The sequence below is a fragment of the Thamnophis elegans genome, chromosome 1, assembly GCF_009769535.1.
Source record: "Thamnophis elegans isolate rThaEle1 chromosome 1, rThaEle1.pri, whole genome shotgun sequence".
NCBI classification, from domain to species: domain Eukaryota; kingdom Metazoa; phylum Chordata; class Lepidosauria; order Squamata; family Colubridae; genus Thamnophis; species Thamnophis elegans.
The window spans coordinates 51,125,023-51,139,427 of NC_045541.1; the positions used below are offsets into that span (position 1 = coordinate 51,125,023).

The 14,405-nt window shown below is 35.6% G+C and overlaps 1 protein-coding gene across 3 annotated transcripts; it reads left to right on the forward strand.

Annotated features, from left to right (window-relative positions):
• Window positions 1-216: 216 nt before the first annotated feature.
• Window positions 217-12,270, forward strand: FAIM (Fas apoptotic inhibitory molecule). 3 transcript variants are annotated; one of them, XM_032215697.1, is made up of 5 exons: window positions 217-744; window positions 3,470-3,593; window positions 7,125-7,353; window positions 8,735-8,784; window positions 10,815-12,270. In XM_032215697.1, the coding sequence occupies exons 2-5, from the start codon at window positions 3,483-3,485 to the stop codon at window positions 10,962-10,964; spliced, it is 540 nt and encodes a 179-aa protein (XP_032071588.1). In that variant the 5' UTR covers window positions 217-744; window positions 3,470-3,482; the 3' UTR covers window positions 10,965-12,270. The 3 variants fall into 3 exon arrangements, with proteins under 3 accessions (XP_032071588.1, XP_032071596.1, XP_032071604.1); XM_032215705.1 differs by lacking the exon at window positions 217-744 and adding an exon at window positions 827-1,021; XM_032215713.1 differs by lacking the exon at window positions 217-744 and adding an exon at window positions 923-1,017.
• The last annotated feature ends 2,135 nt before the right edge of the window (window positions 12,271-14,405 follow it).

A 14,405-nucleotide genomic window follows, 5' to 3' on the forward strand; every position in this document is an offset into this window, starting at 1 on the left:
AAAGGCAGTCTAGTCAGTTACCTTATAGTTTGATATTTTGTGCAAAGTCGCTAAATTAGTTGGACTGAGTGGTAATTACAGATTAGCATGTTAGAACCATAGAATGTAAAGAGGTCTAAAGAGTAAAGATCATCTAGTCCAACTCCATTCGGTGTAAGAACCCGTTACTGCCGCATTCTTAAAAGATACCCATTCAGACTGTTTAACAACAGTTTAACAGACTGTTTAAGAATCCATCCAACACCTCCCAAAGTAATCTGTTTTATTTATTTTTTTAATTGGCTGTCAAAATGAAGATTATTTTTCCTGATGTTCAACAAAATCTATTTCCTTGCAATTTAAACCAAGGAATCGTCGCTTGTTCTACCTACAGAAGGTCCAGAATAGAAGCGGAGCCGAAAGAGATCCTTGCGAGGCTCTGCAGGCTTCTTCGGAGTAAAGAAGGCAACAGCTTCCCCCACCCCCCGGAAAGCAGCGGGGCGGGGCTCGTCGCGATGAAAAAGGCAGCCCTGATGCCGAGGAGAGCCTTGCAAAGAGGCGGAAAGGAAAAGCCCGAAAAGGCACCAAAAGAAGCGGGAGGAGCTTGGCCCGCCTGGTGGGCAGCTATCGAGACGTTTTCAAAGGCGGCGCCTGGGAGAAACCCGGTGTCGGGCAGAGATGAGGCGGCGCTCCGGCGGGCGGCGGAGGCTGCTCTGGGACGCGTCTTTCAGCCGGACCCCGCGCGTGGGCGCGCCTGTTGCCAGGGTAAGAGATGCGCCGACTGCGCTCCAATCCACGCTTTCCCGGCTTTCCTCTCCCGGGCCGCACCGCCATATTGAGACTCGCGAAGGCTCTCCGGGAGGTGCAGCGGTTTGCTGGGAGAAAGAGGCGAAGCCGCTCCCCTCGGCTTGCCTCCGGCCCTTTCTCTTCCTCGGGTTGACAGACGCGCTATCCTCGCCCGAAGCCGGCGGGGCCCACTTCCCATACTCGGACGAGGCCTCGCTTTCGACCGGCGGGCGGGAGGCTCTGTTCCCCGAGGCAGGTAGAGCCAGCCCTTTTAAACTCCGTCGCTCTATTTCGGACTCCGGGACCGAAGTCGCCTCGCGTTGTTAAAACCGGATTCAGAACGGCCTTAAAATGGGTCTTGGTTAATGGTTGGTGATGTGGGAAGTGGGCCGAATGGTCGTTTCCTTCAAAGATGCATAATTTTGTATTTATATGCATAATTTTTATTTATTTATTTTGTCATGTTTATGTAGTATATATTGGAGGTGGATGACCCTTTGAGCGCTGTAGGCAACAACATTTCATTTTAATGTATGCTGATAGTGTACATTCAAAGTGACAATAGTTAGTCTAAGTCTAAAAAAACGATATGGAAGGGGTTTCCCCCCAATCCAGAAAGGCTTAATCTGAGTATCTGTTGATGCCCCCCCTAGAAACAGGAGTACAGGTAATCCTCAATTTACAACAGTTTGTTTAGTGACCATTCAAAGTTACAACAGGCACTGTAAAAAGTGACTTAGGACTGTTTTTCATCACCGTTGCAGCATCCCCATAGTGATGTGATTACAATTCGTACACTAGGCAACTGACTCGTATATATGATGGTTGCACAGTGTCCTTTCACTAATTTGTCAGCATTCTGTATTACCCATTTGTCTTTTTTGTGTAGTTTGATAAGTATCATATCTTCCAAATATTGGATTACTGCCATCCCACCTTTTATTTTTTAGAGGTGCCTATGGAATCCTTCTGCCACTTTAATGAAAAACAGGGAATACATATAATACTGGGCTTAATTGTGGATTTTTTTTATTGCATGCCTGTTTTCTGTTTATTCGTTTGTAATAAAAGTCATGGAGGAAAATATGTGGGTGCTGCTGTAACATCTGCTGTTTTAAATCTTATATGATTTTTTAATGTACTGCTTTGTGTTCCAAAAGTATCAAGAATGAAAAAGTTAAAGTAGAAACCAGAAGGAAGAAATTGCTGACCGTTAACATTAGCTTTGATATATTGGAGCAAGCAGCTTAGAAATTTATTAGTTTTGTTAAATAACTGAGTGATTATAACATCTTGTTGCATTCCTTAACAAGATCTTTTGAGCTAAGTCAAAAGGCCGTAAATGCTACTGGGACACTTGCAAATATTTGAGGAACAAGTTCAACCTGCTTTTTAGTGAATGATTATAAGTAATAACTACAGTGAACTGCGTGGATAACATTTGTGTAGCCAAAATAATTTCAAATCACTGACAGATTGGCAAAATCAAGAAATAAAATTAGAATGCTTTTCTCAGCATTTTCCCCTAGCTCAGGGCAAAAGATTTGAAATAGCAGTGATTTGTCATGAACACAATTATTCTAAACATCTGTAACTTAGTTTTACTTTTTTGCTGCTACTTCTTTCTGCTTTGTTTCTTTTTTTTTCTTTTTTTGCTGCTAATTGGATTAAAAGCCATTTTGTATGCTATGGCAACTTGGATGGAGACTAATAATAATGAAGAAGTAAGGTAAAATGTACCCCATAGGGTAAGAGATATAGAAAGTTATTTTTGAAACAAATCTTAGCCAAATATGAATTTCTCTCTTTCTTTGTTTTATATACTGCTATAGTCAACAGAGGTTCCCAATGGTGAATATCAATAAACACACCAAATAAAATTCAATAAATACTGTGCTCATATATGCTGTTCTTAATTTCTCTGCTAGATTTAATACAATTTTCTTATCAAGGTATTTTATGGTGCTTAGAGATTATCTGTTACTGTATTTAATTTGATATTGGAATGATAGGTCTATCAGAAAGATAGGACAAGATTTGGATTTAACTAGCTAGGATTGAACACATTGTTAACTAGTGGTATATTAAGTTAAATAATTATTTTGTAAGTTCTCTGTTTGGCAAATTATCAGGTTGCTCAATTAATCAAATAATATATTTTCTTTAGAGTTTAAATGAAATTTGTAAAAATTGGAGTTTTATTTGTTTAAATTTGTTTAAATACTGATATCTGGGAATAAATATTCCAAGGAATCTTTTAGACTTGGAACAATTAAATATGGTCACTTTGTGTCTATAAACTGATTTTGTATCAGTACAATGAAATGACTCTATGATCGGGATTTAACAAGGTGTTTAAAAATAAAAATTGGGCTGAGTAATTTTTGCTATATATAATGTAATACCTCACTTTTTCTTATTAGATGTAATAAAAATATAAATATGTATACAGAATATATGCATAAGCCTGAGTGACCAAAACCTATGCATAAGCCTGAGTGACCAAAACCTTTAGTAGAAACTAAGCTCATAATTTAAACAGCTGCATAGTATGTTCTGTAAAGATAATTACCGTAAGTTTCCAAAAAGAGAGCCTGGCTAAGTTGGATCCACTTTAGAAGTGTATTTTACTTTTAAATAATGCTGCTTGAAATAGATCAAATGAACATATTTAAATGTTTTGTTCTTCTATGTCTCATTACAGTTACCTAGACAGAATGGCAGACCTGGTGGCTATCTGGGAAGTAGCCCTGAGTGACGGCGTTCACAAAATTGAATTTGAACATGGGACCACATCAGGAAAGCGTGTTGTGTATGTAGATGGAAAGGTAGGACACTTGCATAAAATGCACTCAGTTCTTTGGAAAACAACAAGTTAACAATTTGTGTATGTAAAACGGTTCGCTGAAAGAATACTTTCCAAGAAAGCTTTTCTAATTGGTGTTGAGCAGGGCTGGGCAGTTAATTTTCCCAAGGGGCCACATGAGAAACTGGGACTGTTGTGGAGGACCACTGACATTGCCTCAATGCTGTTGATGCTACGGGCAGGACTGGGACCACCTGTCAGCCAGATGCAGACTACAGGCTATAAAATGCCCAGGTGTGGTTTGCTTTTCTGGCCACGCTTCCAGTTTATTTTCTTATTTCTTTATTATTGACAATTCCCCTTAAATCTTTTCCTTTCTATTCTTTTCCCTCCTGTCGATCTCCTGTTGAACCATGGAGTCAATCCTGTTTTCATTACCATAAATAGACTTCAGTGTTTAAGAAAGGTGGTTCTGTAACATCAAAAAGTCCCTCAGTTGTCTTCTCCTGTACCAGATAATTGCTTTTGAGTAGAACAACCTTGTACTCAGAGAAAGTTTTGAGGCAAAAAGTGAGAGCTGTTTCGTGAGACTTTTCATTCCTCCAGATCCTTACTGCCATTATTACAATGAGAAAGAGGTTGGTTGCACCATTATTTAATAGATTCAGGTTCTCTGTGGAACTGGAGGGACTATCTTATTTTGGTAAGACCATAGATTAGCACTGGCAGGAGAAGTCACAAAAGACCCCAAAAGAGGATATGCAAGAAAGCATTTTAACCCATCAATTTCAGGGATAAGTATGAAGGGTCCTTGATTAGTATGAGGGATAGGCATTTATAGATTTAAGGTTCCCTTAAATAACTATCACTTGAAATACTATCTTTATATACACTGCCTTTTACACATGCTGAAATGAGTCTTTTCAATAGTTTTTAGTTACCCAAATTTTATTTGGAATCAAAATTATAGAAGGAGGTTTAGACTAAGTAAGTATTTCATTCTTTTTGAAATTATATTTTAAGAGAAACAGTATACAAATATATTGAATAAATAATAATGTTGAAGTAAAGTTTTGAACATTTGCTATTAAAGATAAACTGCATTTTTATGAAATATTTTTCTTCTGAACAGATGTTGAGTTCAGCTTCTGGCTATTAAAAGAATATTTATTCACAACTTTAAACTGATAGATTAATTAGTTTTCTTTGTTAATATAGGCAAAAATATACAATAACCAATTTGGGATTTCAATATTTTCTTGAAAACATACATCACTTGAATGCATAGTGCAAGGAACGAATGCCTCATGGTACTAGAATCTTGCTGTTAGTCTTGCTGCAGATGTTATATAGAAATTTATTATTTTAGATATATAGATCTATATTAGGAAATTGAGAAATATTGCAGTCATAATGGATATAAATGAGCAACCGGTTAATTGGAGGGATGGCTTAATTATCAGATTGCTTTTTAGGCATAATTTTTCCATATCTAATTCCTTTCATTCCATTTTTTATCATTCCCCACTGTATTATCTTTTTTTTTTCAAGTAGAAGGATAAAGAAAGGGGCATGCTTACAGTATGATGATTCCTTTCTTTCTGGCTTTTGGGAACTGAACTCCAGCTCCTACCAGTGTATTTAAATGATCCCAATAATCCTGGGTATGTTTTCTTTCTCTATGAGAGCAAAAAAGCAGATGAGATAGAAGATGGAAGAGGAGACTAGATCTATTTCATCCAAATGAGCAACACAGTGTGCAAATGCTTCTATCCCAAATTGAGGGAATAAATATGTGAATAGAATCTGAATAGGTAGCACATCTTCTTCCAGCTTCCTATCACATTTGTCCAAATAAAAAGGGTCAGCTACATTGTTTCCTTTGGTGAGTGCATATTGTTGTCGCATATACTTTTTAAAATATGATTGGAGGTCTTGCCTATACAACAGCAATAAATGTCATCTTGTTATCCAAGCTAAGCTGCATAATACCCAAGATCAAAAACTGTATGTTACTGAGACAGCAATTCATACGAGTGCCTCTACACCTCCGCCACTACATTTATTATATAGCAAATTAAATTACTATCCTTTCATAAACTCAGTTCCCTAGCACAACTACACTTGTTCATTTGTAGGATTAGCCCTACAAATAGGGAAAAGGTATTTTAGAGCATTTCAGTCTTCAAATATGTAAATATGAGGTGTATGCAGGTATATTTGAAAAAAATGTTTACATAATGTATATTCTGGTACACACATAATCTATTCTTCAGGACCATTATATTTTAGATATCGGAGAATCATAGACTAGAGATAACGTTACATAGTCCAACTTCCTCCTCAGGGCAGAATCCAGTAGAGCATCTCTAATAAAGGCATCCAGTTTCTTTTTAAAAACCTCTAGCAAAGGAGAACTCATAACTTTACAAGGCAACCTACACTATGGCTGACAGTGTCAGGATTCCAAATAATATCCAAAATTAAATCAGAGTCCAAGGCAAAGTATTGTTCAAAGTTCCAATTTATTAAGAGAGTCATGTTAGCAAATCTGGGAAACCCGAATCTGAGCTTCCTTCCCCCACCCAGTTGAAAGTTCATGATCTTGCCCCACACCCACAAGTCCATCACATGGTCCAATCTTCCACTGCCATGCTGGCAGTTCCACCCATCCAGTTCTGGTCAGGTGCAGAGATGTAGAGACAAGGGATGACCTTGGATTCTAGAAAGGAATTTTATTTTGACAACATCCCATTCTACTCCTTACTATTCCCCCTCCTAATTCCCCACTAATGAAACAGCAGAGTAGAATAGAATATTAGTGTGGCAGGCCAAAGATCCCAAAAAGAACTGGCTGTAGGCCTGACAGACAATTTCTAGAATCTTGGCATTTAGCTTAATCTTATTCTTGTAGTTTTAATTCATACAGTCCTGTTAGGAAATAGTTATTTGTATGACAATCCCTGAGATATTTGAAGTCTGCCATCATGTCTCCCCTCAGTTATTTAAACCTATACAGGTCATTTATCTTTCCTGATAGAGTTTACTTTCTGGACTCTGCTTGTGTGGGAAAGTGCTAGGAATTTTAAAAATAACTATACTAATATTAATACTGTGAGAGTATTTTAACACCATCAAACATCTATTCATTCTATATCCTTAGAAGGACTTGTTAGGTAGGTAAAATGCCAAATCCAGTCTAAACATATCACTGACTGCAACAAACCATTATAATTCACCATGTTAGTAAACATCCTCTGAACTTGCTTTTCAGTTTGTTTTTGTTTTTGAAGTGTAAAGTGTCTCAGAAATGGGATACAATCGGCATTTAATTATTAAATAACATTTAATAATTACTTCCTGTGATTTGGATTCTATGTTCTTGTTAAGGAAATATTACCATACAATAGGATGAAAGAATAATAAATCTTTTGATTACATCTGATTTGATCATTTTTTGTAATAATAAGACAAAAAAGTTGACTGGTATTATGGCAGTCAAGTTTTCAGAACTGAAGCAAAAATATGTTTGTATGTCTTTTTTCATCCTTAGGAAATAATAAGAAAAGAATGGATGTTTAAATTAGTGGGAAAAGAGACATTTACAGTTGGAGCAGCTAACACAAAGGCTACTATTAATATTGATGCAGTCAGTGGATTTGCATATGAATATACTCTGGAAATAGATGGAAAAAGTCTCAAGAAATATCTGGAGAATCGGTCAAAAACAACAAACACTTGGGTATTAAACCTAGATGGTACAGATTTTAGAGTTGTTTTAGGTATGTTAGTTTTCTGAAGTCTCTTGCATGGTTCATGTACTATTTTAATTATACTTTGGTATTTTCCAATATAAATGCTACAACCCATTTATTTGAAATAAAGACTAAGGGAATCTTTATAGAAAATCAATATGTGTGGTGGCTTAGAGTTGACAATGTTTTCATGGCACATAATCAGGTTAATTATATACATTTATCTTGGAGATACTCTGTGATTACTACAAGATCTCTTGGATCCGAAAAGGATTAGTTAAATTAGTGTTAAGTTTTAATAAGTAGTGTGTAATTTACTAGCATCGGTTTACATTTAGTGTTGAATTTTAACTCTGTATTGTTGACAATGTGATTATTGTATAACAAAATAGAAAATAGCATTACTATAAATCCAGAAAACATCATGTTAGACATTTACGTGGCTATGGGCATAACTATGAGAATTAAGGATACTGCCTAACAAGCTGGTTTTAAGATAATAGCAGCATTTTGTAAATAAATCAGTGTCTACTGTCAACCTACTACCATAATACCTATTAGCATTCTCTAACCCTTTGCAAATGGTAGAAGCCTTTCTAATTTCAGAAAGACTACCAGAATCAAAGTCCTTCTGTCAAACTGGCATCAGCTATAGATTTAATAACAATGTACACCCCCAGTTTCAGTAGCCACCCCAATTTTCAAAAGGTCAAACCTTTTAGGAAGTTTTGAGTTTTTCAGAAATACAGTTTTTAAAGTATTTTTTTTAATTGACAAGTTACAAATTGACAAGTTACATTCAAAAGGCATCTTTTACATACGATCTCCCCGTTGAGATCCGGAGCCTTCCGCAAAGCAACCAAGACCTGGCTGTTCCGGCAGGCCTGGGGCTGTTGAATTATCCAGCCCCATCCTAAGTTATGAATGTTCTTGAATTTTTAATTGTTGTTTTTATTTTTTTATCCCCCCCCCCCTCGTATTTGTAAGCCGCCCTGAGTCTTCCGAGAGTGGGCAGCATACAAATTTTAATAATAAATAAATAATAATAAATAATAAATGATTGTCCTTTTTCAGATTGAATCTATTTTGTATTAAATTGATAGACATTTAACATTCTTGCAGTTATAGAATAAGCAGGACTTGTGATTGTTACAGTTTAGTGCATTTCTCTTAAGGACACCATTCTATTCTTCCTTCCATTGGATTCTTTTCCATCAGCATTCTGTGGCCGCTTAATATTCTATAGGTTTGCTGTTAACTTTTTATTTTCTGCAAAAGCACTATATTGTAACTATATGAACAGCATTATTAGAGAACTATCATGCATATAATGAGATTTCATCTGGACCAGAATGCAATTAGGAATGCAATAATTTATGTAGCAATTATTTTGTGATTTTTTTTCCAGAGAAAGATACGATGGATGTCTGGTGTAACGGTAAAAAAGTGGAGACAGCGGTATGTAACATCAAAAACATAATTTAAGTAGATTATTTTAGTTGAAAATAATTAAGTCATAAATTAGAGAAGCTATTTTATAGCATCATTCTCTCTCCCCCAAGAAATTGACAATTAAGACAAAATAATTGAGATAGCTTAACAAGCTTAACAAGCAATCATGAGCTATAGAGGGTTAGGAAACCTGTGGCCTTCCAAATGCTGCTGAAAAACTACACTTTGGGCAACTCTGCCAATGGTCCTACTGGCTGTGGATGGTGGAAGTTATAGTTCTGCAGCAGCACCAATATAAAATAAGACATAAATTAACAATCATGATGGTGTTACAGGTTCATTTTTAGATGATAACAGACACAACAGAGAAGGTAAGCGGAGTTGTATATTTTCAATCAGGAGTTAGTGCTGTTCAGCAAATGCAAAAGTGCAACTTTATCTTTACCAGGCTTCTTTCTGTTTCCATATCTCAGCTTTCAGTCTGGGAACAAAATAAGCTATGACTCAAACTGTTGCCCTGTGTCTCCAAATTGATAACTATCTCTTAAGTGATGCTCTGTTCACCTCAGCCACTATGAAATTTCACTTTCATTTCCCTTTCTCTTGCCAGCCCTTTGTCATCCGGTTACTGCTTTCCTTGTAGTGCAGTTTGAACAATGCATCTCTGTTGAATGAGTTGAGTCATTTGGAAGTAACCCTTGGCTCTTCCAAATGGTTGTATCTCTCTTTTTTTTCCACTGCAGTATGGTAAATAAATAAGTCTTTGTTTCACTATTGAAAGCAAGATTGACTTATTCATTAGGCATAATGGGCAAAGGGCTCACAAAAATATTTTAATGTGGTGTTTTTTTTTAAATCAGAAAAAAGTGAAGTAGAGGTTACTTATTTTGGTGCCTTTAAAAAAAATATTTTACCACCTTTTAATAGAAACAGGCAAGACACTCACAAAATGTGAACAACAAATCTTGTTTGTAACTATGTATGACAGACATAACTAACTGACCACCACCTATTATTATTATAGAATAATATATATTATTTATTCCATTTCTTTGTAAACAAACAAACCAGAAAATATTGAAATTCCTATGGAATGTAATTTTTAATATTATTGTTTTTATGGAAGAAGAGGCCTCACCAAAACAAAAATGTATGGGGCTTACAAAAGTCCTCATGTGGCCCTGCCCTGAAAACTCTTTTTTCTTTAACTAGGCTTCTATTCCTCCTTCTCTTCCTCTTAGTCTTTCAAAACTCCAACTCATCTTTACTGACTCACAACAAGGCGCTTTTTCAAGAGGCAACTGGACTTTCTGGTTTTTCTTTGAAGACGTTTCGCTTCTCATCCAAGAAGCTTCTTCAGAGCTGAGCGAAATGTCTTCGAATAAAAAACAGAAAGTCCAGTTGCCTCTTCAAAAAACACCTTTGGGACAACCATGACCTGGATAACTGAGAATCGTTATGACATGTCTCACAAGTTCTTTCCCTAAGTTGAGTTTTCTTCATTCCTTCAGCAGAAAATCAAAATCATACTTAGTATTGAAAAGCTCCCACTACCTTTGCTGCTGCCGGAGCTCCTTTTATCACTTAGTTTAATAGCTGGGAGGTGGAAAAAATACAAAAATCCATGCATGTTCTAGAATGCTTATGCCTCTTACAAAAAGGAAAGAACTTCCCTTTTCCAAAAGCTTGGCATCGACTTCCAGATCAAAACACCTCACAAGTGCAATAGGTGGTTTGCTCTTTCCCAACCTTTTGCACAGCTAAACTCTTACTACAAGACAAATGGAACCTTTCTTTGATAAATTTCATACAGTACATAAAAAGATAAAATATTTGCATGCTTTCAGTTCCAATGGCATTAGCATCTTTTCTGAAATTCCTGAAGTCACGGAAAAATTAAATGTAGAGCTTGCTGTCCTATTTGTATGCTGTAATGTTTCATTCTTTATTGAAAGTAAAATACTTTGATAGCTAGTAAAAGTCTGAAACATTTGTGAATCATTAAATGGATTTTTTATTTTTTATTTTTTTGCCAGGGTGAATTTGTAGACGATGGGACAGAAACACATTTCAGTATTGGAAAGCACAACTGTTATATCAAAGCTATCAGCAGTGGAAAGAGAAGGGAAGGAATTCTTCACATGCTCATTGTGGATGATGGAGAAATTCCAGAAGTTTTGGAATAGCTTTCAAAGATTAATGCAGATAAAAATATCAGGGATTTTCAGTTACTGCGGTACAATTGACAACTTTAATGTGTACTTGTTCATTGAGTCTCTGATGAATTTTTTAAAGTTAAGAGCATAGAAAATTCACTAGAGGGCCAAATAAATATGTAAAGTTATGTATAATCTATTATTTTGTTATATAGGGACACTGAAGGGGAATCAACTAATGTAGAAATTGTTTACATGGGACATTTTAATAAAATAGTGCAGAATAAAAGAGTTAGTTTGTTCATTTACATATCGGAATGTTTTTTAATCTCTTTAAATTAAGCTTAATTAAAAAAAAAACCTTGATGTGTACTGCACTGAAAGACTAAACAAATCTTGTTTAGATTTATGATCAGTGAAACTGATACTGGACATCTGCATGCCTATGAAGTCAGCTTTCAGCTCTATATACTAGGATTGATTTATATGTAATCATTTCATTCTATGGGCCTAAGCAGATCTATCTAATGAGTTTCCAATGGTTTTCTTATATGCAGTTATCAGGAAGGTTTAAAGTGGTTAAAATATGTCTTTGAGTAATGTAAGACTGAGTTTGAAATAGAATTATGCACAAATGATGTGCATGTTATGGCCAAAATGTATACACTTTTGTGGAAATATGAGTTAGAAGAAGAACAAGAAATAATGTAAGATAAAATGGGCTAAGATTTTTCATCTCAACATACAAATGGATTAATGGGAAAATAGATGGTTGAAAGGACTACATTATACAGTATTTACAGAGGTGGGCTGCTGCCTGGTCGGACCGGTTTGCCCATACTGGTAATTATGACCATTGACTGGGCCCATCCACCTGCCCCGGTGCTATCCCATCCTATATATCTCACACTCTGGCTTGCTCACCCCACCCACACAGCCTAGCTGATTTCCACACCTCACCCGCTCTACTCACTGCTACTTACGGCTGTCCAAGAAGGTGTGCTGGAAGCCGCGCACATGAAATTGCCATGTTTGAAGCCACGCGCAAGCACATTTTCGGTTCTGCACTAGGTGAACCAGTTGTTAAATATTGTGAAGCCCACCTCTGAGAATTTACATTATATTTTAGCCTTAAAGAGAATTCTCATGAAATGCTGTATCATTGGCATTTCTCACCAGAAAAATTGTGTAGAATGTAATTGAAGTTATTTCAAATATTTATCAGAAATGTGAACAACATAAAGGAATAGTTTATTATATATGGTGGATAAGTAAAAACAAATTTTTGGATACAAATAAATATATTAATTCAGAAGATAACTATGAATGTATAATTGAACCCAGAAACTTATCTTTTGGGATTAATGGACAAAGAAACAAGGGAAAAAGCCATGGAACTTTGTTTTTATATATGATTACTGCAGAGAAATTATATGTTCAAAAGTTGAAACATTCAGTGCTACCCACAACAGAGAAATGGTTGGTAAAGATGATGGAACCTGCAGAGATGGTTAATTTCCTTCCTTGATTAGAGAAAGGGCAGTATCTAGATATGGCTGACTGCAAAACCCTTATACCAGTATACTTTTTGCATGAAACAGAAAAGAAAATGCACTTAAGATTTGGGAACCTTTGATAATTAGGAAAAAAATAGATAATAGAAAAAAAGTGAGCTTTTTGTAATTACAGAGTAAACAATAACTTCGCAATCATTTATATTTACTGCAAAGGAAATTGGAAACCTTTTTGCTTTTGTTTTCTTTATGCACTTTTGTCTTTTTTTCTTTGTTTTTTTATCCTGATGAGTTTTTTTTAGTTTTTAATATTCTCCTTAAAGCTTTTTGTAATGTTTATTTTTAATAAAAGAATGTAAACAAAACTATAATAATGACTGTACCAGAAACTATATTATTATAATTAATATAGAAATCTAAAGGAAAAAGAAAATGTTTATGTTTAGTGTTACGGAATGATCTATATGTACATCTCTAAATATTGATGTAAACAAATACATCAATTATGTAGGCTTGTGGAGCTCTAACTCTTTGTTGGATTGTGAGTAGCATTTAAAACTAACTCTTGATATTTGTTTGGACCTTCACAGACTCTTAAAAGAAAAACAATACTGGTTTAAGAATACTAAGCTAAATAGCATTTTTTAAAAACTTTATAGCATTGCAGATGGAAGCTGTTCTTATAGTCTATTTCAAATTTCAAATCTTGTTTCTGAATGTTCAATATTTTATTGAGCAATCGAACTCCATATATGCTGATAGTAATATATTACTTCTTAAGTATTTATATTTTATGTGCTGTGGTACCTCAGTTCTCATTGTTAATTGGTTCCGGGTGGCATGATAAGCACCAAAAATGATGAGTACCAAACAATTTTTCCCATAAGGAACAATAATAGTGAGTCACAAGGCAGCTGACATTGACAAGTTCTAGGTTGTACTAAACAAACGATGACTACTGGGACAAGTTTTTCACCTCAAAATGTGTTGTGTACCAAATTCAATGAGTTTCAAAGAGTTGAATACCAAAGTAACACTGTATAAAATACTCAATTCATATTTCTTGTTAGCTAGTTTCTAAATATTCTTGATAAATAACTTGTGATATCCCATAGCAGATCTGTTTTAAAAGTAAACATGAAACAATTCAACTTTAAGAAATATTGAAAGAAGAAAACTTTCTTCTATATTAAAACCCCTGAAAATAAAGCAAACTAATGGCATTTTTTATTGTACCAAAAACATCACAATTTACTTTTCAATATTGTTTCATGTGATTAGATAAGCCATATGATACATATAATTCACTGTATTTCTACACTACTCTAATCACGTGCAACAGAATTGGAATTTGAAAAAAAAGGTACTGTAACTGAAAGTTAATATGTAAAAACTTGGCTCTCAAATAGTTGTACTCTTAGATAAAAAATAGAGGCAGTTTTGAGAAAAAAACCTATATATTTAAATTTCATTTCATTTTTCATTTCATTTTATTTAAATTTATAGGCCGCCCTTTTCCCTAAGGGGACTCAGGGCAGCTTACAATTAATGGGAAGGGAGTGTAGGACAAAACACAAGAAGAAAAAAAAATGTGAATAAAAAAATAAACCGATAAAACACAACATTCATTCAGCATTCGGGTGGGGCAAAGTACAGGTCTTATCCCCAGGCCTGACGGGATAGCCAGATCTTGAGGGCTGTGCGGAAGGCCTGGACGGTGGTGAGGGTACGAATCTCCACGGGGAGATCGTTCCAAAGCGTCGGAGCTGCAACCGAGAAGGCTCTCCTCCGCGTAGTCGCCAGTCGGCACTGACTGGCGGATGGAATTCGGAGGAGGCCTACTCTATGCGATCTGATGGGATGAAGGGAGGTAATTGGCAGAAGGCGGTCTCTCAAATAGTCAGATCCACTACCATGGAGAGCTTTATGAATGGTGAGTAGCACCTTGAAGCGCACC

Excerpts from the sequence above, each read along its gene's own strand:
- FAIM (XM_032215697.1), top strand. The coding sequence starts at position 3,483 with ATGGCAGACCTGGTGGCTATCTGGGAAGTAGCCCTGAGTGACGGCGTT. Across the intron at positions 3,594-7,124 it reads TTGTGTATGTAGATGGAAAG|GAAATAATAAGAAAAGAATG; the intron begins GTAGGACACTTG and ends TTTCATCCTTAG. Across the intron at positions 7,354-8,734 it reads AGATTTTAGAGTTGTTTTAG|AGAAAGATACGATGGATGTC; the intron begins GTATGTTAGTTT and ends TTTTTTTTCCAG.